At 44.0% G+C, this 25,695-nt stretch overlaps 1 protein-coding gene across 3 annotated transcripts in view; it reads left to right on the forward strand.

Moving 5' to 3' along the window:
- Positions 1-10,375: 10,375 nt before the first annotated feature.
- LOC106610235 (type II inositol 3,4-bisphosphate 4-phosphatase) overlaps positions 10,376-25,695 on the forward strand; it is a 188,340-nt gene continuing 173,020 nt past the window's right edge. For 2 of the 3 annotated variants that reach the window (XM_045722771.2, XM_045722773.2), the window contains exons 1-2: positions 10,376-10,653; positions 20,063-20,107. In XM_045722771.2, the coding sequence (XP_045578727.2) occupies positions 10,533-10,653; positions 20,063-20,107 (166 nt within the window). In that variant the 5' untranslated portion in view covers positions 10,376-10,532. The remainder of the gene's footprint in view (positions 10,654-20,062; positions 20,108-25,695) is intronic. The other variant, XM_045722772.2, reaches the window with a different exon arrangement.

The following is a 25,695-nucleotide window of genomic DNA, read 5'->3' on the forward strand; positions in this document are numbered from 1 at the left end:
CATGAGACAGTGGATTGGAACAGGGTCTAGAGCTGTCGGCTGCAGAATTATGTGTGAGATTAGTTATTTTGTGGCTGAGTGAGAAAGCTGTACATGGCCAGGTTGTTACGCTCGTCGTTTGAATGAGGAGACCAAGGTGCAGCGTGGTAGGCGTACATCATTAACTTTAATAATGAACGCCAACAAAACAAGAAAATGCTAAACCGAACGTAACGTTCTGCAGGGCTAGACGGCACAATGCAAAAACAAGATCCCACAATCTCAGGTGGGAAAAAGGGCTGCCTAAGTATGATCCCCAATCAGAGACAATGATAAACAGCTGCCTCTGATTGGGAACCATACTAGGCCAACAAGGAAATATAAACATAGATTTACCCACCCAAGTCACCCCCTGAAGTAACCAAATAGAGAATAAAACAGACTCTCTAAGGTGAGGGCGTGACACAGGTGACAGAGTAGGTTATGGTGAGTAATGTGGGTGTACCTTGGGTGTGTGTGTGTGTGCAGGTAAAGCCTATTAACTAATTTCACCGCAATATTAACAGAGCAGAGAAGTCTGTCTCTCCGCCCGCCCGCCCGTCTGTCCGTCTAGTCCACAAAAGCCAAATATTTGACTTTACACTACTGTAATGTGGACATTTCATGGCCCCCAACTGAATAACAACCCAATGACCACTGTCAGGCAGTAAGCCTGTATTTCAAATACATCCCTGTAGCCGGCCGTGCCAAGGGTGAGGTAAACTATTTGCTTGCGGGAAGTTTATTTGATTTCATTATGTGATAAAAGAATATACTTTTACTTTGTTCGTTTTTTTAAAAATTGATCAAATCAAATGTTATTTGTCACATGCGCCGAATACAGCAAGTGTAGACTTTACCGTGAAATGCTTACTTACAAGCCCTTAACCAACAGTGCAGTTCAAGAAGAGTGAAGAAAATATTTACCAAGTAGACTAAAATAAAAAGTAATAATTAAAGTAACACAATAACGAGGCTATATACAGGGGGTACCGGTACCGAGTCAATGTGCGGGGGTACAGGTTAGTTGAGGTAATTTCTACATATGTACACTCAGGGAGTGCAGTTTAAGCTGAACTTTTTCCATTATGCTAGCTCATCTCAGCCAAGTTTCAGGCAAAGAGCGTACCACTAAGTCAGAAGGGCTTGGACAGAGGGCCGGAAGGGAGAAGAGGGGAGTTCTGGGTAGACTTTTAATGCTTTCAACAGCAAAAGTACGCCCAAGCCCTCACAATTGGTTTTCTGTGTTCTTCGATTATTTGCTTCCACAGCAAAGAACAAGAAAAGACAAACAAGGAAGGAGAACAAATGCAATTTTCCCCCAAGGATGCTTTAAACCCTACTGACTTCTTTAGGAGGGGGCTGTGGGCAGGGTGCAGTGGGGGGGTTTTATCAATACTGGAGATTTCTGCTGTTGTAGTGTACGTTATTGGTGTTAGTGCCTAGTCCTTCAGATAGCGGATAGTCCTAGTCCTTCAGATAGCAGATAGTTTGTGTGGGTAATAGTGTGTGCATGCGGGGGGGGGGGGGGTTTACTAAGCTAACATATGGAATGGTTTTATGATTTTCATACCATTGATATTTCATCTATTTGATTGGGATTCTTAAGACCCCTGTAGGTATCAATTCACTTTTTTAAAAGTATTATTTGATGAAACATTGAATTTGGCCTTATTGTTATTAGCCCACAGAAACCTTTTGAATAATACATTCATAAATGGCAAAACAGATAGTCAAAAATAAATCTAAAGGAAGTATGTTATGAAGTGTCAGAGAGATATAAGACCCATATTTAACCCCTTTTTTTTTAACACATTCACATTCATTTTTACTGCCCAGTACCTGGTTACCTTCTTGTGAAGTTTCTGGGGGTCATAGATCAAAACAGCTAGACACCGCTGATCCAAATTCTGTCCAGGGCTTTTAATGTTACTGTTGTCTCTTTTGGAGATTGACTGTCGACAGCCATTTTTTTTTTATGGCTGTGACTTAGCTAGCCAGGCCTCCTCTTGTAGACCTCCCAGGTATCTGCAGAGAACATGGAGAGACCGTTTATTTTCTGAATATGAGGAAGACTATTGCTCTAGAAGAGGCTAATCCTTAATAAGGGGAAAGAAAACACTGAAAGTGTACATACTTCGATTATTCTTATTCCAAACATTAGCCACCAGAGAGACCCAACAGTTTAGCCTGTAGCCTTCGTCAAGACTATCACTCCACCCTACCCTATCCTACACCTAGCCCTTAGCTAGTTGGCGCAAGAGGATAATTCAGTGGTGCAATATCTTCAACCTCCATCTACCGGAGCCAATTAGCAATTAGCCTCACGCTACCAGCTAGTGCAGCGCAGAGTGCACCAGAGGAATGGCCCCACTCACTGCTTTCTGTCTTGATGTGTTTCCATCAGGAAACAGAAAATGTCAGAGGTGGAGGAACTGAAGGACCAGTAACGACGGCTTGGCTTTGCGGAGAGAAGATAACAGACGTGGTAAGTACAGAAAGTTATTGGAGATGCTTAATGTGTTCTCACTTTATGGTGTCTTGTGGGTAACAGGGATGCTGAGGCTGTGATTGGTTAGATGAATTCAAAACCCAGAAGTAATTCATTCAAATGTGATTCTGAGGTAACTCAACAGAATAGTATAGGATCCCATTTGTTAGCTTGTCAGGCAAGTGGGCTTGAAAGTAACAAATTGACAAGATGTGGCAATTGTTTTTCCATTAGTCCACTGTTCATACAGTCCCAAAATGTTTTGCATGTCAGCAATCAAGTTTAAGATATTGGACTTTCAAGAAGCAAAGTGTTATCAGCCACATCATCATGATAATGCAAAATTATAATTGAGCTAATAATAAGCAGAGGCAAGGAAATTGATATCTCATTATTATTATTATTATGTTGTCAAGAGGCATTTCCTCGTATGTTGCCAGGAATGCTCTTGCCTTAACAAGTTACATGGCTTTGAAGCAAGTTTTACTTCAAAGATGTTGCGTTTGAACTCAGAGGACTCTATCCACTGCATGTCTGTCCATGAAGTCTGAGACTTTTTTTGAGGATTCTTCAGCCCCAACGACATCAATCGGCATTTCTTTTTAATTTTTCTCTTCAACTGGCAACATCCAAGTTAGGTGTGTGTGTGGGAAGGCTTGAAGGATTTCAAAGCCGTCATATCTGTCTCCGCCACCCCCAAAATCCTGAGGTAAAAAAAATAATGAAAAAAGTCCACTTTCGAAGCACAAACTCTACAGGCTTCTTTCTCGAGCCAGCCAGAGCCAGGGAAAAGCCAACAGACCAGGTTGTCAATACCAGGGAACTGAAAGAGAATGTGCTATAACTCTGACATGACAATGCATGATGAAAAATCAATAGTCTCCCTCTCTATGTCCTCTGAAAAGAGGGAGTTAAAAGAGGGGGAGAAAATGGAGAGAAAAGAGGGAGTGAAAGGGAAGGGATTGAGGGTTATGTTCTTGAACCCCTGTCTGTGTGAAGCCGGGATACCAGGGGGTCTTGAAAGGAATTGACTGTAGGTCCCCCTAGACCTGGACACAAGCCTATATAGTGGAATAATTCTATATGTACTCTGGGCAGAAGTATATACTAGCCATCTGAATTAATGGATTAATGAATGAAGAAATGTTCAAACAAAAGAGTAAACAAATTAACAAAAATATTATGAATATTTTGTCACCAAATAGGGTAGACTATTTTAAAAAAAATGTTTTATTTAAACTTTTTTTTAACTAGGCAAGCCAGTTATTAAGAACAAATTCTTATTTACAATGACGGCCTATCCCAGCCAAACCCTAACCCGGACAACGCTGGGCCAATTGTGCGCCGCCCTACAGGATTCCTAATCACGGCCGGTTGTGATACGGCCTGGAATCGAACCAGGGTCTGTAGTGACACCTCTAGCACTGAAATGCAGTGTCTTAGACCGCTGCGCCACTCGAGACTATTTCCAAATCTGTCCTGAAATAACATACCATTACTAATAATTCCTTCATGACATTCAAGCCTTACATACTGTAGTGTTATGAATACATCTCAAATTGGTCATCATGGGATTTATTGAAGTGCATTTTTGAATGATGGGGGTGGTATGTCTGAAATTACTTTGACCTATTCTAACAGTATGTTTTAGATGAAACATTTACAGACACATTGCCTCATTGAAATTGATGCAGGCCACATTACAAATAAAATAGTACCCATCCCAGCTTATATTCCCAATATCTAGTTCATTTGCAATACAAAAGCAGTCATCTTTCAAAATCGACTTTAATATAACTATCATGGTTTACTTGATCTGTCAGGTACATGAAACATTACCAACACAGTGTTTGGAAATGGAGGGAGATTCTATTAACATGTAGTATGAATAGTTTGACTAGCTAAAGTTTTCTGTTCAAACAGAAATACGTTGCCGTTATTGAGAGAAAAGCACCAACAATTCTGATCTTTTAAGAATTCAATATACACATATCTTAATGTCCCTGTATGGGGAATGAAATGTGTATGCAACGACGTTTGCACGGCCTTCAATTAAAATGGAACCCTTTCAGAAAACAGTAATGATGCATATTTTTTAAGATAGGAAAAGGACAGATGACAAATAACATTTGAAAAATGTATATTTTCCACTAAAGTGGGAAATACTTCTTTTTAATTGAGTTTTTAATTTCCCGGGCCATGGCTCAGCTCTAGTCTTACTGCAGTCTTTCATTCTAATCCATTGCATTGTATCCCTGGCTGAGCTGTCTAACGTTCCAGCCATAGTCTCTGAGAGATTCCAGTGTGAATCAAGCTATCGGCTCCTTCCCTCGCCTCTCTCTGTTAATAATGTGAAGGAGTGCATTAGGGATTCTAACGGCCCTCGAGTGCAATACTATCGGAATGGGTAAATGTGGAGATCCACTCGCCTGCCTTTGGGGCCGAATAGCTAAAAAGGGCATGTTTATCCTCCCTCTCTCTTTCTCCTCTCCTCTCTTTTGTGTGAGGCTCGCTCTCTCCATCTCTTGCTCCCTATTGATTTTCGCCAGCCGCCTCTAATAAGACAACAGATGTCGCCTTAAAAGAAACGTTGTAGAGTGTTAATGTATCAACACCAGCGGCCCAACGTCTGTTTTACCTCTACGGACGTGGCAAGTGTTTGTATGTGTGTTGGGGGTGGGGGGTTCTGTGTGTGTGGGTGTGTTTGTGTGTGTCTGCCACAATAACCACCCACAACTCATTAATCCAGAAAAAGAAAACATTCATCTCAGGTAAGGTTTCAGAAGAGTGGAAGGTGGAAGAGAGAGGAAAGAAGAGGGGGATGGAATACAACAGAGGAGAGGATGCCTGGCGGTGCAGAGTGGGTTCATCTGTTGTCCTCTCCTCCTCTCCTCTTTAGAGCTATGGCCAATTCATCTTCATTTCCCCCTCTCTGCCACCCCGACACAAGCCAGACAGAGCGCCACAACTAGGCTGTGTGAAATCTCACTGTCTTTCTCTAGCAATGATTAAGCCATCTACCTTCCTGAGATACAACATAGATATCGGTTGGAATGAGTCACTCGACAATGTTTTTATTGCGTTTCTTTTCTTTATGTCACCGCATGATTTAACCTTATATTGACACGTGTCTTAAGACTTAAATCACATTGGCTGCATTCACACAGGCAGCCCAATTCACTTATTGGTCTTTTGACCAATCAGATCCGCTCTGAAAAAGAGCTGATGTGAAAAGATCTGATGTGATTGGTCAAAAGACCAATTAGAGGAAATGAGTACATTGCACATTATTGTATGTGGGTGGTGTTGCTTACATTTATATTGACTGTATAATATGTGGCAGGCCAAGGCTGCACCTTTACTGTGCTTTGGATCAGAACATTCCTTCCTCATGTACAGGGGAATTTCCATGGTAATGGAACTACACGGAGAGTCCAATTTTTCACTTTAAAATGTATACAACCCCCCCAATTGATTTCAATGTTTCACACACCATACAATTCTATGCACAAGGACAGATAGTTTGGTAACAGATTTAAACTGAGCGAGAGTTTACCGTCATTCTGTTACCAAACATTGCATCTCCCCAGTTCTTCCAGTGAATGTGTTCTTGTGAAAATGTCTGTGTGTAAATTATTCTAATTAGTCCTTGTGCAGAGTTGTATTGCTTGTTAAACTTAGAAATCGATGCTTTTTGTTTGGCATATATTTTGAAGTGAAAACTCTGAGTGATTCTGTTATCGTGGAATTTCCCATAGGCCTTCTCCCCGATCATATGAATGAACATTGATTTTAGATATTGCCAAGACCTTGGTGACCAAATAACTAGATCTAACCTTCACAGTATAGAGAAGATGGAGGATGGAGAGAGGGAGGGGGTAAAAGAGGGAGAGAAAGAGAAAGAGAGTGAGGGGAAGGAAATGGAGAAAGGAAGGAAGGAGAGAGAGAGAGAGAGAGAGAGAGAGAGAGAGAGAGAGACTAACTATTTGCACATCGTTACAACATGGTGTATAGACATAATATGACATTTGAAATGTCTTAAGTCTTTTGGAAACTCTGAGTGTAATGTTTACTGTTCATTTTTATTGTTTATTTCACTTTTGTTTATTATCTATTTCACTTGCTTTGGCAATGTTAACATATGTTTCCCATGACAATAAAGCCCCACACACACATACACACACACACTTTTACACTCATCGTAAGCTGCTGCTGCTCTGCTGTTCTTTATTTTACCTTATTATTATCTATCCTGATGCCTAGTCACATTACCCTGCCTTCATGTACATATCTACCTCAAATACCTTATTATTATCTATCCTGATACCTAGTCACATTACCCTGCCTTCATGTACATATCTACCTCAAATACCTTATTATTATCTATCCTGATGCCTAGTCTCTTTATCCTGCCTTCATGTACATATCTACCTCTAATACCTTATTATTATCTATCCTGATGCCTAGTCACTTTATCCTGCCTCCATGTACATATCTACCTCTAATACCTTATTATTATCTATCCTGATGCCTAGTCACTTTACCCTGCCTCCATGTACATATCTACCTCTAATACCTTATTATTATTATTATCTATCCTGATGCCTAGTCACGTTACCCTGCCTTCATGTACATATCTACCTCTAATACCTTATTATTATCTATCCTGATGCCTAGTCACTTTACCCTGCCTTCATGTACATATCTACCTCTAATACCTTATTATTATCTATCCTGATGCCTAGTCACTTTACCCTGCCTCCATGTACATTGAGCTCCATTCTTGTATATTTTATTTTATTCTTCTTGTTAGCATTTCACTGCAAAGTTTACACCAGGTTATTCGGTGCATGTGACTACACAATCTCTCTCTCACACACACACACATACACACACAAACACACCACACACACACACACACACACACACACACACACACACACACACACACACACACACACACACACACACACACACACGGATGAATACACTCACAAACTCGTAAATGAACACATTTGATTCCCAATCCAATTCATATGAAGACACACTCAGACACACACACACACACACACACACATCTTGGCCAATCAATGAGGTGTTTGTCGAAAGATGCTGGAAGTAGCTCAGTTAATAATAATAAGCTGGGGAGCACAGTCCATCTTTATCTTTCTCTCCTGTACCAACCTGTAGTACCTGTTGGAGGAGTTGTCATGCTGCATCATCCTCAGAACCGTTCCCCAGCACTGCACCATCCTCAGAACTGTTCCCCAGCACTGCACCATCCTCAGAACTGTTCCCCAGCACTGCACCATCCTCAGAACCGTTCCCCAGCACTGCACCATCCTCAGAACCGTTCCCCAGCACTGCACCATCCTCAGAACCGTTCCCCAGCACTGCACCATCCTCAGAACCGTTCCCCAGCACTGCACCATCCTCAGAACCGTTCCCCAGCACTGCACCATCTCTCATAAAAAACCCACGGGGATATCCAACACAGCTATTCCCCTGGTCTTTCTCTCTCAAATTTCATTTCAATTCATGTGCTTTATTGGCATGGGAAACATATGTTTACATATGAAATACACAATAACAATTTACAGTGGACATTACACTTCCAAAAGTTTCAAAAGAATAAAGGCATTTCAAATATCATGTTATGTATATATATTCAGTGTTGTAATGATGTGCAAATAGTTAAAGTACGAAAGGGAAAATAAATAAACATAAATATAGGTTGTATTTACAATGGTGTTTGTTCTTCACTGGTTGCCCTTTTCTTGTGGCAACAGGTCACACATCTTGCTGCTGTGATGGCACACTGTGGTATTTCAGCCAGTAGATATGTGTCACGTCATGTGTGTAGGTGGCAGGGAAGTCAGGCGCAGGAGAAACAAACTTGGTATAACTGGAGTAGTTTAATAAAGTAAAAACATAATAAAATTAACATTGGTACAATAACCCGTCACGCACCAATCCAACAACACGAGCACATAACAACAAACAATCTCTGACAAGGACATGAGGGGAAACAGAGGGTTAAATACACAGCATGTAATTAATGGGATTGGAACCAGGTGTGTAGGAAGACAAGACAAAACCAATGGAAAATGAAAAATGGATCAACAATGGCTAGAAGACCGCTGACGTCGACCGCCGAGTATCGCCCGAACAAGGAGGGGCATCGACTTCGGTAGAAGTCGTGACAATATGGGAGTTTATCAAAATTGGATTTGGTTTCGAATTCTTTGTGGGTCTGTGTAATCTGAGGGAAATATGTGTCTCTAATATGGTCATACATTTGGCAGGAGGTTAGGAAGTGCAGTTCAGTTTTCGTCCTCATTTTGTGGGCAGTGTGCACATAGCCTGTCTTCTCTTGAGAGCCAGTTCTGCTTTTGGCGGCCTTTCTCAATAGCAAGGCTATGCTCACTGAGTCTGTACAAAGTCAAAGCTTTCCTTAAGTTTGGGTCAGTCACGGTGGTCAGGTATTCTGCCACTGTGTACTCTCTGTTTAGGGCCAAATAGCATTCTAGTTTGCTCTGTTTTTTGTTAATTACTTGACACATTGGAAAGAATTATCTTTTGCTCTCTCATGATTTGGTTGGGTCTAATTGTGTTGCTGTCCTGGGGCTCTGTGGGGTGTGTTTGTGAACAGAGCCCCAGGACCAGCTTGCTTAGGGGACTCTTCTCCAGGTTCATCTCTCTGTAGGTGATGGCTTTGTTATGCAAGGTTGGGAATCGCTTCCTTTTAGGTGGTTATAGAATTTAACGTCTCTTTTCTGGATTTTGATAATTAGCGGGTATCGGCCTAATTCTGCTCTGCGTGCATTATTTGGTGTTCTACATTGTACACAGAGGATATTTTTGCAGAATTCTGCATGCAGAGTCTCAATTTGGTGTTTGTCCCATTTTGTGAATTCTTGGTTGGTGAGCGGACCCCAGACCTCACGACTATAAAGGGCAGTGGGTTCTATAACTGATTCAAGTATTTTTAGCCAGATCCTAATTGGTATGTCGAATTTTATGTTCCTTTTGATGGCATAGAATGCCCTTCTTGCCTTGTCTCAGATCGTTCACAGCTTTGTGGAAGTTACCTGATGTTTAGGCAAATCTCTCTCTCTCTCTCTCTCTCTCTCTCTCTCTCTCTCTCTCTTTCTCTTTCTCTTTCTATTCAATTCAAAGGGCTTTCTTGGCATGGGAAACATATGTTAACATTGCCCAAGCAAGTGAAATAGATAGTAAACAAAAGTGAAATAAACAATATAACAAAAATCTTTCTCTAAGACTCACTGTGCTACAGTTGCACGCATACTTATTCTCCCCTCCCCTCTCTCTCTCCCTTCCTCCCCTCTCTCTCTTTCCCTTCCTCCCCTCTCTCTCTCTCTATGTTTTCATGTGCTCTGCCGTATGCATCTGCTAGCCTCACCTGCTGCATGGCAGATCTCCCATAAGGGGCTCAGCACTCATAGTCTTGTTAATTGCCTTTCTTAGAGAGAGAGAGAAGAACAGAGAGGGAGAGAGAGAAAGGGGAGGGAGAGCGAGAGAGGAACACACAGGGAAAGAGAGAGAGTCCCCTGCTGCATCGCCTGGATCTAGCTGTGGCAGTGCGTTAGAGAGGAGAGAGAGAGAGAGGAGAGAGAGAGAGAGAGAGAACGTCAGCATCCCATCCTGCCTGCCTCCACCAGTCTAGTCTAGGTGCTCCATCTGACAGCACAAGATTGATGGATTGAGCTGTTTATCGCACCTAACATCAATTCTGTCCTGCCTTCTCTTTCATTCCCTGCCTCAGTCCCTCATCCCCTCCCTCCCACCCCTCCCTCCCTCCCCACTCTTGGACCCCCACTTCCCTCTCTCCTCCGTTTTTAAAGGCGATGCTGCCAGAGAGAGCGGCGCAACAGTGAGAGAGTGAGAGGTGATCCTATCTGCCTCAAAGCCTTTCGCAAGGATTCGCGAGGAAGCGCTAGCCGGGACTGAGCTGGACTGGACCGTGGCATTCCTTGGAGGAAGAGGAGGGAGAGCCGTGGATATGGAGGACGGTGGGACACGGCACCTCAGCCATGAGTGCAGGGTGGACATGATGGAAGAGGAGGGGGAGCCGCTGACCGGAGGAGATGGACTGACCGGAGGAGATGGACTGACCGGAGCTGGTGAGATCTACATTTACTGTAGATCATAGGCAACTCCAGGCTTCGGTGGCCAAAGTGCTGTCACCCTTTTCCCCCCCATCCCCACAGATGATTCAACTAATTGCGTTCTATACTGAAGATCGTGATTAGTTGATTATTTGAGTCAGGTGTGTTAGCTGGGGCAACAGTGTGACACCAATCGGGCCCCTGAGGACTGGAGTTGGCCTTCCCTGCTGTAGATACAGCTTTCTTCTCTCTTTAGTTCACTCACTCGTTCTTAGAATGCTGCTCGTTCATCCTCTCCTCGTTCTCGCCGTCTATCTCGTTCTCTTTCTTTCTCCCTCTCCTATTTGCTTTCTCATTCATTCTCTCTCTGTTTTCCCTTTACCTGTGTCCTCAATTCTCCCCATCCATCCTCCACTAACCTCCACCCCTCATGCTCCACTTCTCTGCATTCTACCCCTCTGGACACCACTAACGATGAAATAAATAGAAAATGTCATCACGTCATTGAATTTAGGTTCAAAGTTGTGTGAAAAAAAATACAAAATGTCCTTACGCTGATGACTTTTTTTCAAATCCAGTTTTCCACGTTGATTCAACGTCATCACTTTGAATGTTTTTGTTGAACTGACGTTGAAAACAACCATCCGTACGTAAAATGTATGCCGGCATCACTGTAAGTCACTTTGGATAAAAGAGTCTGCTAAATAGCATATCTTTTTAGTATTATTGTATATTATATAGTGATTCAGTAATTCTTTGCCCAGTGGTTAGATTTGTTTGTCTGAAGCTTATTGACATACATGATTGTGTGTGTGTGTGTGTGCGTGCGTGCGTGACTATGTCTACGCTCTCAGAAAAAAGGATATGGCTATGGTACAGTATTGTTCCCTGGGGTAAAAAAAAGATCAAATGCACAATGTACCTTCAAAGGTACACATAATGATCTCACATGGTACCTTTTAGGGTACCGCCCGGCATGCTCTATTGCAGGGGGATTTTCAGAATTGTTTGTTTCAATATGTGTGTTTTTTCATGCAAATTGATTGATTGATCGTATGCTACACAAAGATAAATAACATACATTTTTCTAAACTAATCCAATTTGTTAGTAGTTGGACTTCTTTCACCCGTTACTGAGATTGTTCCCGTTTAGATTGTTAATCAATTTGTCTACCTTGGCAGTCATTCTAAATGCAGGTTGCAGTTGATTAAAAGTTCATTTTTTTTTAATATCCTAACTCTGGCTGGATTCCAATAGGAATTAAAAAGCACTTTGCAAGCCATCATAATGTGACTTGCCTGATGTGGCCTGCAATCCAGCAGTTTCAGATCACTGTGTTGGGGTAAAAATGGACTGTCAAAGTATGGCCTTATGATATATGTAATGTATTGTCATTAAGAGTTTCATTTAAATGATAACATTTTCACTTAGGCACTCACTTGGTGAAAGCTACAAGACTGAAAGCCATGAATGCAACAACCATGTCTCTGTCACTAGCAAACACAGTCATGGGTGGTACTGATAACTCTGAAATGAATCTGAAAGGCACCCTGGGAAATATGAAAATACAGTTTTACACCCTACAGTGTTAAAACAACACACCAGAACCTTTTTAGAGGTACATCTTTGCCACTTAAAAGGAACTATCTTGTCCCTTAAGGTACACTATTGGCTCTTTTAAGGTACCAGCTGCAAGGGTACAATTATGTACCTAGAACTAAAGGTACAAAGAATATACCTTTCAGGGTACCACAACAGTGACCAGCGTTTGTACCCCTTTAAGAACAAACGTTATTTCTTGGTGTGTGTGTGTGTGTGTGTGTGTGTGTGTGTGTGTGTGTGTGTGTGTGTGTGTGTGTGTGTGTGTGTGTGTGTGTGCGTGTGCGTGCTAAGGATCCTGAAAAAACCACCGTGTGGGCCAAACTGTTGTCACTAATAAGCTTTGGCAGAGGCAAAATACATCTCCCGTGATCACTCCAGGTGCATGATAATGAGATAAGCGTTGATTTCAGTGGTGGCACTGAGCCTCCATTCTGTCTCCTCCTGCGGCTGATGCCATGGCTCTTCAGGAGGACAAATACTGCAGTTTCACCATAGGGCTCAGTATTGTTAGCATCGTAGCACGCTAAACTCGGATGTCTTCCCTGAAGGGTAACAGCTAGTGATTGAAGCCTTTATGAAAATGAACGAAAAATGAGGAACAAGGAGCACACACACACATACATACAAACACACACACAAACCCTCTCTCTCTCTATTTCGTTCCTCTCCTCATCACAGCTTATGGGATCAGGGGATGTTTTGAAATATACGTCAAAATAAGATCATTTCCTGTCAAGTAAAGCTATTTTTTCCCCCTGTTCCTTCCCTCCCTCCCTCCCTCCCTCCCTCCCTCCCTCCCTCCCTCCCTCCCTCCCTCCCTCCCTCCCTCCAGCCCAACTTTAAGTGGGTAATAATGAACACCTCTGCTCTGAACCTGTGCATTCCAAATGGCACCCTATTCCCTATATAGAACACTGCTTTTGATCAGGGCCCATACGTATCCTAGGGAGTAGGGTGCCATTTGGGACGCAGCCGTTGAACACCTCCGTTTTTGTTTTCTCAAAGTGTGGAGGGGGAAACGGAAGAAGGGAATTGAACAAAGAAGGTAATTATAGAGCTACAGAGCCACAGACAGGTTGACAACCTCCCATTACCAATCACAAGGTTAATTTGTTTCTCTTGTCGCTGGGTTGACGTAGAAGATAAGAGGCAGTGGGAACAGCGTTGGGTGAGATGAGACAGCCTTGGCGCGTTCAGGTCACCTAGACTAGAGAGTTAGGTATTCATTGCGCCCACGCGCTCTACATCAAAAGTCTAAAAGAGGTTAAAGGTCAGAATCCATTATATTTTTGACCCTGACTGACACAGTTTTGAACAGTCCCCTGTATGAATCATATCAACATTGACTATACTCATGGGCCTATGTTATCGTTGTGTTTCTGGCGCTATAAGCAGCATAATGGTGTTACAAGCAGGATATAGCTTATAGTTAGATAACCTCATTATCAATCCATTACGACCCAAGCTGTGAAAACACAAATCCACCTTTACTATCTAGGATTTGAACCTTTACTAGTCTGGATGTTACCACTTAACCCTCTGACGTTTATCCATCCCTCCTGGTTCACCCGTCTAAAACCACCTCATTAACACGCAACTTAACTGTTTCACGCCGCTTCATTAAACCTAGGTGACAAATCCTTCCACCACCATTAACTGTCTGTCCTCTCTCTAGTAGGTCCCAGGCCCTTAATGTGACAGTAACTCACTCTCCCCATTCTACCACCACTTATTGGGCCTTTTGTTAAAACATCAATCTAGTCAGGTGTGTGCAAGCAGCAGGCCGTGCTAGCTGCTGTCGTTCTGGTGATTGAATCATCAGCATAGTCCAGGTGTTCTTCTGTAATGGCAATTTCTCTAGAAAAAGGAGAGACGGCGAGAGATTTCTTTTCTCCCAAGTTTCAAATCCCACTGAGCCCTCGTCAGGCAGTGAATTATGGGTAATGCGTTCAATGCATTCCCCTACTCCTAGGTAAATTATATTAAAAGAAAAAAACATGACTAGGTCTTGGGCCCGGCCTCTTAAATGTAATATCTATTCATGAAAGGGATAAGCGAGGTGATTAAGATCGTCGTAACAACGGCTGCTAACCCACTTTCACAGCCACGCCAGGGCTTTTTCCAGGCTTCTCCTTCTCAGGGAAATTGCTTCATTTTCTCACCACGTGGCTTCTGCTCACTCGACGCTCTGCAGGGGATGTAGGTGCGTGCAAGGTGGGAGGTATGGAGGGAGGGAAGGAGGAGGAATTTCTCTGGCATCATTTTGTGAGAACTGTGAATGAGCAGCATTCCCACGTGGGTCTTCCTCCCGAGTTCCGGCCTCCGCCTTCCCACTTTTCTCCGAGTTACGGCCCCGGCCCCAAGTGGTAAACACGTAGGAGGGGGAGGAAAGAGCGAGAGAGGAGGGAGGGAGGTTAAACGAGCATCTGCGAGACACAGACCCCCCCCCCCCCGCAAGTCCTTGGAGGTTCATTAGGGCTGTCATCCCAGAAAAATCACCCTGTGCACTTCAGAATACATTACCCCCTCCTTTCCCTCCCTCTCTCCCTCCCTCCTCCCTATACCAGAGCTATTATTTCTAGATTCATATGAAACGTATCACAGATGGGCACACCTCAGTTGGCGTGGCCCCCCTCTGGTGTGTGTGTGCTAGTCTGTGCAAGTGTTCATGTGTATGTGCAAGTCCTTTGTGTGTGTGTATGTGTGTGTGTGTGTGTGTGTGTGTGTGTGTGTGTGTGTGTGTGTGTGTGTGTGTGTGTGTGTGTGTGTGTGTGTGTGTGTGTGTGTGTGTGTGTGTGTGTGTGTGTGTGTGTGTGCCTGATTTGAGTGTATGCATGCTTGCATGTGTGTGCGTAGTCTCCTCCGGTGCATCTCCAAGGACCCCCCTCATTGGTCTATTTCCATATTTATGACGCCAGAGGAGTAGCGTAGGTTGTACATTATACTGCACCTGTGTTTCTCTGTCTCTCCATGCTAATCCAACACACTGGAGTTGGGTCACCTGTGTTTCTCTGTCTCTCTATGCTAATCCAACACACTGGAGTTGGGTCACCTGTTTGTTTATCAACTAGTCTAGTCTATACACCTGGCTAATTCTCTCCTGGTGCAATTAGAGTCAAACTAATTAGGAATTTGTTTGGCCGCGGTTGGGTTAATTCCATTCCTGAAAGGGGTCAATTACATAGTCCCTGGTAGTGGAAGTTGGTACAGCTATGAGGGTGCATGGATTCTGTTCTCTATTGATACATCATTTTGTAATTTGGTGTACAATTTAGAGGCAATTCAATATCATCTTGGATAGTTGTTGCCACATGTTGACTTCAACAGTGAAAGGAGTATCTCTTGACTTTCTAAAATCTCTGTTGGCCTACAGCTGAATTAAATGTGTGTAAGTTCTGTCAAATGGAGTAGACCAAGGCGCAGCGTGGTTAGTGCTCATTATGAATTTATTTGATCTGAACACTGAAACAAATAACGACAGCCAAACAGTTCTGTCAGGTAAGATATACTAAACAGAAATAAACCACCCACAAAACACAATGAGAAAACCCCTACATAAATATGGTCTCTAATCAGAGGCAATGCGATTCAGCTGCCTCCAATTAGAGACCAACCCCAAACAATCCCAACATAGAAACAGAAAAATTAGATATTTAAACATACAAATAGAACATAGATCAACCCAAAAAATCCAAAACACACAAAACAACCCCCCCCTGCCACGCCCTGACCAAACTATCATAACAAAATGACCCCTTACTGGTCAGGACGTGACAGTACCCCCCCCCCCCCCCCCAAAGGTGCAGACAAAGAAATGCACCTCAAACAAAAAGAAAACACAACACAACCCCAAACCTAAAGGGAGGGAAGGGAGGGTGGCCACCGTCAACGACGGTTCTTGTGTTACACCCCCCCTCCCAATCCTCCCCCCTATGGCAGTGGCTCAGGAGCGGGACGCAGACCTCCTGCATGTCGCCCGCCAGTCCGGCGCTGCCAGAGTCGCCCGCCAGTCCGGCACTGCCAGGGTCGCCCGCCAGTCCGGCGCTGCCAGAGTCGCCCGCCAGTCCAGCGCTGCCAGCGAGGGTCCCCAGTCTGGGGTCGGCAGCGAGGGACCCCGCTCTAGAGGCGCCACCAAAGTGGGGTGAGCCAGTGGTGGAGCGGGGTCCCTCGCCGCCGACCCCAGACTGGGGACCCTCGCCGGCAGCGCTGGACTGGCGGGCGACTCTGGCAGCGCCGGACTGGCGGGCGACCCTGGCAGTGCCGGACTGGCGGGCGACTCTGGCAGCACCGGACTGGCGGGCGACATGCAGGAGGCCTGGCTCTGGGAGCAGGCACAGGACTCACCAGGCTGGGGAGACATGCAGGAGGCCTGGCTCTGGGAGCAGGCACAGGATAGACCGGGTCTTGAAGACGCACTGGAGGTCTGGAGCGCACTGCCTGCACAACCCATCCTGGCTGAGTTGTTACTGTAGTCCGGCACGGGCGGAGTGCTGGCACAGGGCGAACTGGGCTGTGCTGAGGAATGATGGCTGCCGTGCGTAGAGCAGGCGCAGGGTAGCCTGGGCCTAGGAGACGCACTGGTGGCCAGATGTGTTGCGCCGGCGCACTTCTCCCTGGCTGGATGCCCACTCTAGCACGGCACTTGCGGGGGGCTGGTATCGACCGCACCAGACTGTGCGTGCGGATGGGCGAGACCGTGCGCACTTCCGCATAGCACGGTGCTCTCCACGCCAAACGCTCCCCATAATAAGCACGAGGAGTTGGCTCAGGTCTATTGCCTGACTTACCCCAACTCCCCGTGTGCCTCTCAGGCTTCCTTGCCAGCCGTGTTCCCTCATAACATTGCCGGTGGGCCTTCCTTCCTGCTGCCCCCACTCTCCTGGCTGCCTCCACCTGTTCCCATGGGAGGCGATCCCTTCCGGCCAGGATCTCTTCCCACGTGTAGGATCCCTTGCCGTCCCAGATGTCCTCCCATGTCCAGTCCTCTTTTCCACGCTGCTTGGTCTTCTTGTGGTGGGTGGTTCTGTAAGTTCTGTCAAATGGAGTAGACCAAGGCGCAGCGTGGTTAGTGCTCATCATGAATTTATTTGATCTGAACACTGAAACAAAGAAACAAAAAACGACAGCCGAACAGTTCTGTCAGGTAAGATATACTAAACAGAAATAAACCACCCACAAAACACAATGAGAAAACCCCTACATAAATATGGTCTCTAATCAGAGGCAATGCGATTCAGCTGCCTCCAATTAGAGACCAACCCCAAACAATTCCAACATAGAAACAGAAAAACTAGATATTTAAACATAGAAATAGAATAACATAGATCAACCCCCCCAAAAAAACACACAAAACAAACCCCCCCTGCCACGCCCTGACCAAACTATCAAAACAAAATGACCCCTTACTGGTCAGGACGTGACAATGTGTTAGTACTGTAGACCTACAGTTTAATTAAATGTGTTAGTCCTGTAGACCTACAGTTGAATTAAATGTTAGTCCTGTAGACCTACAGTTGAATTAAATGTGTTAGTCCTGTAGACCTACAGCTGAATTAAATGGGTTAGTCCTGTAGACCTACAGTTGAATTAAATGTGTTAGTACTGTAGACCTACAGTTGAATTAAATGTGTTAGTCCTGTAGAGAGTTGCTGATTGGTGGAGTGATTAGAGCCCTGTGAGGTAGAGAGAGCTGTAAAGTGGCTGATTGGTGGAGTGATTAGAGCCCTGTGAGAGAGCTATAAAGTGGCTGATTGTGATTGGCTGTCCCCTATGGTAAAGTGATGATGAGAGGGCCTTGAGCAGCTCAACAGCTGCCATTGTCCCATGATCCCTGACAAGGGTATTTTCTTCTCACCATACAGACTATTGAAGTTTCATCACCAGTCATTTACATTTACGTCATTTAGCAGTGGGTCATGGTAGTATCATGTTATTAACATGTCACATAGTCTTAATGTTAAACACCTGTCATGGTAGTATCATGTTATTAACATGTCACATAGTCTTAATGTTAAACACCAGTCATGGTAGTATCATGTTATTAACATGTCACATAGTCTTAATGTTAAACACCAGTCATGGTAGTATCATGTTATTAACATGTCACATAGTCTTAATGTTAAACACCAGTCATGGTAGTATCATGTTATTAACATGTCACATAGTCTTAATGTTAAACACCAGTCATGGTAGTATCATGTTATTAACATGTCACATAGTCTTAATGTTAAACACCAGTCATGGTAGTATCATGTTATTAACATGTCACATAGTCTTAATGTTAAACACCAGTCATGGTAGTATTATGTTATTAACATGTCACATAGTCTTAATGTTAAACACCAATCATGGTAGTATAACCAGTGGTGGTAAAAGTACCCAGTAAAAGTAAAGATACCTTAATTTTCAATTAAAAGTAAAAGTCACCCAGTAAAATACTACTTGAGTAAAAGTCTGAAAGTATTTGGTTTTGTACTTAAGTATCAAAAGTAAAAGTATAAATAATTTAAAATATCTTATATTAAGCAAACCAGACGAAACAATGTTCTTGTTTTTTAAATTTACAGATAGCCAGGGTCACAGTTCAACACTCAGCCCTAATTTACAAACGAAGCATTTGTGTTTAGTGAGTCCGCCAGATCAGAGGCAGTTAGGTATGACCAGGGATGTTCTCTTAATAAGTGCATGAATTAGACAATTTTCCTGTCCTGCTAAGCATTCAAAATGTTTGACTTGTGATTATAGCTAACTAGTGATTACTGATAATAAAATGAGTTAGTAACCTAATGATATGATCTGTCTTCGGTAGAAAATGTGTTGACTATTACCCAGAGTGCTGTGTTTGTAACACCCGGCCCATACGTCAAGACGTGTAGAGTACCCACGCTTCATTAGCCAGGTTGACGATGCTGGGAGAGAAGACAATTCTGCCCAGGCACTGCGGAACGAGGTCGAGGGGGGTGCACTGAGTGTGTGTGCGCGTGTGTGCTTATGAGTGCGTGTCTGTGTTTCTGCTTGTGTGTGTTGCAGAGAGTGTGTGAGTTTCTCTCTTGGCACGCTGCCCTCCAGCTATGGTGGTGAGCTCATGCCTCGATGATACCCGTCATACTGGCATCAGATGGTGGGTACAACCGATGGCTTCCCCCCTCCCCACCACCCAGCCTCCTCCATTAGTTCCCCATTGGGGTGGTTGTGGGGAGGGGGGAGCTGGGCATTCAGGGCGATGGATGTCGGGGAACTCTGGCTGTCACACACGCCGCAATCGGATAAATAGATTGCAGCCCCGTTTGTATAATCTAAAGCGATCCGGGCCATCAATCACACGTGAGGCGTTTCGCTCCGAGCCGTTACATAGCCACAGTGTTAAACCTCTCTGAAGACATATTGTGTTGATGATGGGGGAAGGTATTTTTCCATGCTTACTACCGTAGAGTGAATGGAAAGACTGGCACTGAAGTGGTGTTGGATTTTATTGCCTTTCATTTGGGTTTCATTTGGAGGAGAGGTGCCATGCTCGTCAACCTCGTTAAAAGCCAAAATGAAATGGTCGTAGAGGGCATAGTGGTTAATATGGAGATGAATGGTTATTTGATAGATGGTTTTGCCCTTTGCAGTGAAATGTGTGTGTGCGCTTGTGTGTGTTTCGGTGTCTGTCGGTGTGTCTGTCTGTTTTTTTTTCTCGGTGTGTCTGTCGGTGTGTTTCGGTGGCTGCACGCCTGTGTGTGTGGTGTCTGAATTATCTCAGATTATTCATTTTTCATGCGTGGACAGCTTTGTATTCTCTCTTAATGATCTTCCTCTCTCTCTGTTTCTGTATCACAGGTGTTATCCTGATTCCCAAGCTGCCCCATGTGGAGTTCAGCCTGGGTAAGTGTCTGTTCTCTCTCTGTTCTTCTCTCTCTGTTCTTCTTCTCCTTCTCTGTTCTTCTTTTTCTTCTCTATGTCCTCCTCTGTCCTTCTCTCTCTGTTCTTCTCTCTCTGTTCTTCTCTCTCTGTTCTTCTTCTCTCTGTTCTTCTCTCTCTGTTCTTCTTCTTCTCTCTGTTCTTCTTCTTTTTCTTCTCTTTGTCCTCCTCTGTCCTTCTCTCTCTGTTCTTCTCTCTCTGTTCTTCTCTCTCTGTTCTTCTCTCTCTGTTCTTCTCTCTCTGTTCTTCTTCTCTCTGTTCTTCTCTGTTCTTCTTCTTCTCTCAGTTCTTCTTCTTTTTCTTCTCTTTGTCCTCCTCTGTCCTTCTCTCTCTGTTCTTCTCTCTCTGTTCTTCTCTCTCTGTTCTTCTCTCTCTGTTCTTCTCTCTCTGTTCTTCTTCTTTTTCTTCTCTTTGTCCTCCTCTGTCCTTCTCTCTGTTCTTCTTCTCTCTCTGTCCTTCTCTCTGTCCTTCTCCTCTCTGCCCTTCTTCTCTCTCTGTTCTTCTTCTCTCTCTGTTCTTCTTCTTCTCTCTGTCCTTCTCCTCTCTGCCCTTCTTCTCTCTCTCTGTTCTTCTTCTCTCTGTTCTTCTTCTTCTCTCTGTCCTTCTCCTCTCTGCCCTTCTTCTCTCTCTCTGTTCTTCTTCTCTCTCTGTTCTTCTTCTTCTCTCTGTCCTTCTCCTCTCTGCCCTTCTTCTCTCTCTCTGTTCTTCTTCTCTCTGTTATTCTTCTCTCTCTGTTCTTCTTTTTCTCTCTGTTCTTTTTTCTCTGTTCTTCTTTTTCTCTCTATTTTTTTTCTTACTCTTCTCTGTGTTCTTCTTCTCTCTCTGTTCTTCTTCTCTCTCTGTTATTCTTCTTCTCTCTGTTCTTCTTCTCTATGTCCTTCTCTGTGTCTTCTTCTCTTAGTGTTCTTCTCTCTCTCTGTTCTTCTCTCTCTCTGTTCTTCTCTCTCTGTGATTCTCATCTTATTCCATGCCACAGGGTTCCAATTTCACCATGTAGTCAGAGCTCAGATAGCCAGACACATCCTACTATCGACAGAAGGCCACTATGAGACCGGTCAAACATACACATGTACTCACATGTGTGTGCAAACACACACACACACACACACACACACACACACACACACACACACCACACACACACACACACACACACACACACACACACACAGTAGAGTGGGTCTGGTTCTTCTTCCTGACTGTCTTACAGTAGAGTGGGTCTGGTTCTTCTTCCTGACTGTCTTACAGTAGAGTGGTTCTGGTTCTTCTTCCTGACTGTCTTACAGTAGAGTGGTTCTGGTCTTCTTCCTGACTGTCTTACAGTAGAGTGGTTCTGGATCTTCTTCCTGACTGTCTTACAGTAGAGTGGTTCTGGTTCTTCTTCCTGACTGTCTTACAGTAGAGTGGTTCTGGATCTTCTTCCTGACTGTCTTACAGTAGAGTGGTTCTGGATCTTCTTCCTGACTGTCTTACAGTAGAGTGGTTCTGGTTCTTCTTCCTGACTGTCTTACAGTAGAGTGGTTCTGGTTCTTCTTCCTGACTGTCTTACAGTAGAGTGGTTCTGGTTCTTCTTCCTGACTGTCTTACAGTAGAGTGGTTCTGGATCTTCTTCCTGACTGTCTTACAGTAGAGTGGTTCTGGTTCTTCTTCCTGACTGTCTTACAGTAGAGTGGTTCTGGTTCTTCTTCCTGACTGTCTTACAGTAGAGTGGTTCTGGATCTTCTTCCTGACTGTCTTACAGTAGAGTGGGACTGTCTTACAGTAGAGTGGTTCTGGATCTTCTTCCTGACTGTCTTACAGTAGAGTGGTTCTGGATCTTCTTCCTGACTGTCTTACAGTAGAGTGGTTCTGGTTCTTCTTCCTGACTGTCTTACAGTAGAGTGGTTCTGGATCTTCTTCCTGACTGTCTTACAGTAGAGTGGTTCTGGTTCTTCTTCCTGACTGTCTTACAGTAGAGTGGTTCTGGATCTTCTTCCTGACTGTCTTACAGTAGAGTGGTTCTGGATCTTCTTCCTGACTGTCTTACAGTAGAGTGGTTCTGGATCTTCTTCCTGACTGTCTTACAGTAGAGTGGTTCTGGATCTTCTTCCTGACTGTCTTACAGTAGAGTGGTTATGGATCTTCTTCCTGACTGTCTTACAGTAGAGTGGTTCTGGATCTTCTTCCTGACTGTATTACAGTAGAGTGGTTCTGGATCTTCTTCCTGACTGTCTTACAGTAGAGTGGTTCTGGTTCTTTTTCCTTTTCAACTATTAGAGATGGTTTCATGTATATTTTATACTTCTGCAATGGGAGAGTTGTATTTTTGGTCGATGCATTGTTGCCCATGACAAGGTTCACTGTGTCGGAGTCTGACAGGGTGGGTTATGCGAATCTTAGCTGCAGTGCTCTGAGTAGGGAGAAGAGGTTCATTGGCTTGGGAGGTGGGGAGGGGGAGAGAGGTGAGCCATAATCTTTCATCTTGACCACCCCCCAGGCATTGTGTTATCAGTAAAGCCAGTGTATTTTCCTTACCAGGTGATATAACCAGGTAAAACTGGGGTCCAGAGTTTTTCCTGGTCAGGTCAGTTGTCCAGAACAACTCCTGGCCCTAGTTATTGGGTCTTAGTGTGTAACTCTATAACTCAGTCAAGTCATCATTTAAATGGTAATGTGTCTCTGCTCATCACAAAGATATTGTTTTCATCCGTTTCATCTGTGTATAGAGAGAATAAAACTCCATATTAATACACATCACTGTTGTAGATTTAAAACAACAACATATGGACATGTTTTCCATTGAACACTCTGGACATTTTTGTCTACCCACAATGCCTGCTGAGCAGACCAGCAACATGCAGCAGGAGAGCAGCTGGCCAATCAGATTGCAATTTGAGTGCTGGTGCACACATACAGGGACTCCCAGCTCAGTTTAATTTCTAGACAGATTATCTGCAGTTAAGGACCGCGCGCATGCGTGTGTGTGTGTGTGCGCGCGTGCATGCAAGAGTCTATTAGTGTGCGCGCCCACACACACACACACACACACACACACACACACACACACACACACACACACACACACACACACACACACACACACACACACACACACACACACACATACACACACACAGTGTACAAACAAATATATGGTCCCCTTGGCCTGTTAACCATTGTACTACATAACACATTTAATTTAGGTGACAATAGAATTGACTGGAGTAGAGCTGAATAAATATGCACTGTGAGTCTTTGTGTAGTGATGCAATGCTTCTCCAGAGGTTGTGAAGTGGCTTCTGTTCTAATGTAAATGTTCTGGAACAATGGAGTCAGTCTGCTTGACAGCTGCTGAGGAAAGGGTGACATGTTTGTATAATTGCAGTGGTTGTGTGTCGTGTGTGTGAGTGTGCGCGCATGTAAGCATGTGCGTATCACTCTGTCCCTCTCTCTGTGTGTGTGTGTCGGCCTACTACATCAGCAAGACGTCCCCCCCACATCTTCTTCCCTTGATCCATCAAACTGTAAATACCAGTTGTGTTTACCTAGGCTTTAAATTACATGTGTATTTTATTCAGTTGCCATTCAACATTTTGACTGAAAGGGCTTTTGTTGCTTAGGGAAAACATGATTATCGTGAAGCTCTTAGCTTGAGGTACATGTGTTTTTATTGATAGAGGCTGGCAGTTCTTTTATTCATGCCTTCCTTTTCTCTCTCGCTCGATTGATTCATGAAATGTTATTGCCAGAAATACCAGGAATACATCCATTGAAAACCGCAAAGAAAAGGGGTTTCTTGGTAATCCTTGAAAGCTGAGGGCTCTTCACCTACCTGGGGTTCAAGCTACAGTATATTATAAAATATAAAATGACAATAACAAAAACAGTCACCCTGTCACTTGTTTTAGTACACAGCTGAGTGAAGTGGTTAGGAAAATGTAACCCCTCTCAAATTCATAGACATCACTGTAGTTCCAAGGACCGACAGTGAGAGAGAGATTCCCAGACCCCAGACTGCACCTTTAAGGGCAAGCCATTGAGCTGAAGGGCAGTTTGGCTGAATAAAGCTTTGCCAGTAAGCGTCGAGTACATTTCATAACGGGATGAGATGATTCTAGGTTAGGTCTCGGCTAATAAAAAATCAACGGCTTGGCAATGATGTCGATGGTTTAGCAGGTCTCGTATCACGACAAGCTAATCACCCGTGACAAATAAAACAATGATTCCAGCCAAAATGATTTCTTTCTGGCCCTAATTATCAATTACCATCAGAGTGGGTGATTTAGAGAAAACGGTACGAATAAATCGTTCTTTGTGCGTTCTACTCCACCCGGCTGGAATATCTTCTCACTTTAACCATACGAAGGGAAGGTTTCTGACAAGCGACATGCTCGTCTTCTGTAAAGTAAATGAGTGAAGACAGTTGATGTACAGCTCAGGATCGTAAGGGGATAGGTGGAGGACGAGCAGAGAGAATACGCTGTGCATCTGTGATCAAGAACTCTCTTAGGAGATGGATAGAGGTGAAAGAAAGAGGGAACTGAGTGAAAGAGGTGCCTGCCACATTCTTTCCACATCATTTATGCCCTATGCCGTTGCTCATTTAGCTCTGCCTTCCCTCGTAGGATGATATACAGTGAGTGTAGAAGACATTAAGGACCTCCTCCTTTTGCCCTCAGAACAGCCTCAATTCGTCAGGGCATGGACTCTACAAGGTGTCGAAAGCGTTCCACAGTGATGCTGGCCCAGGTTGACTCCAATGCTTCCCACATTTGTGTCAAGTTGACTGGATGTCCTTTAGGTGGTGGACCATTCTTGATACACATGGGAAACAGTTAAGCATGAAAAACCCAGCAGCGTTGCAGTTCTTGACACACTCAAACTGGTGCCCCTGGCACCTACTACCATACCCCATTCAAAGGCAGGTGAATATTTTGTCGTCACCCTCTGAATGGCACACATACACAATCCGTGTCTCAATTGTCTCAAGCCGAAAAAATCCTTCTTTAACCTGTCTCCTCCCCTTCATCTACACTGATTGAAGTGGATTTAACAAGTGACATCAATAAGGGATCATAGCTTTCACCTGGATTCGATGTCATGGAAAGAGCAGGTGTTCTTAATGTTTTGTACACTCAGTGGATATTCTGATGGATGTGCGCGAGTAGATTCTAACGTGCACTGCCTTATGTTAGCCTCTTTCCCTAGAGGGTGTTCTCCAAGCGAAAGCTTGTGTTTTTTACACCCGACACATCATCCACATGTGTGCTGAAGTTTGTATGCTATCTGCGTTTTAGATTTAAAAAATCGTCATCACTCGTAATCGCCTCTTTTTTAGTACTATGCGTATGATGTTTACAAAGTAACGACCAAGGTGGGAGGATATCCTTTCAATATCCAACCACAGATATTAACAAAAAGGCTACTAAGTATTCTGCTTGTTATCTTAGCACAAGCAAATAGGAACTCTGCATACTTTGAATGCAAAAGGGAAGAGTCTTGAGAGATTCACAATAACCTAACATTTAACCTCATAACGATCTTTGAACAAATATAGCTGCTTCTCGGGAGCG

The sequence above is a fragment of the Salmo salar genome, chromosome 08, assembly GCF_965601325.2.
Source record: "Salmo salar chromosome 08, fSalSal1, whole genome shotgun sequence".
In the NCBI taxonomy this organism is placed as follows: Eukaryota; Metazoa; Chordata; class Actinopteri; order Salmoniformes; family Salmonidae; genus Salmo; species Salmo salar.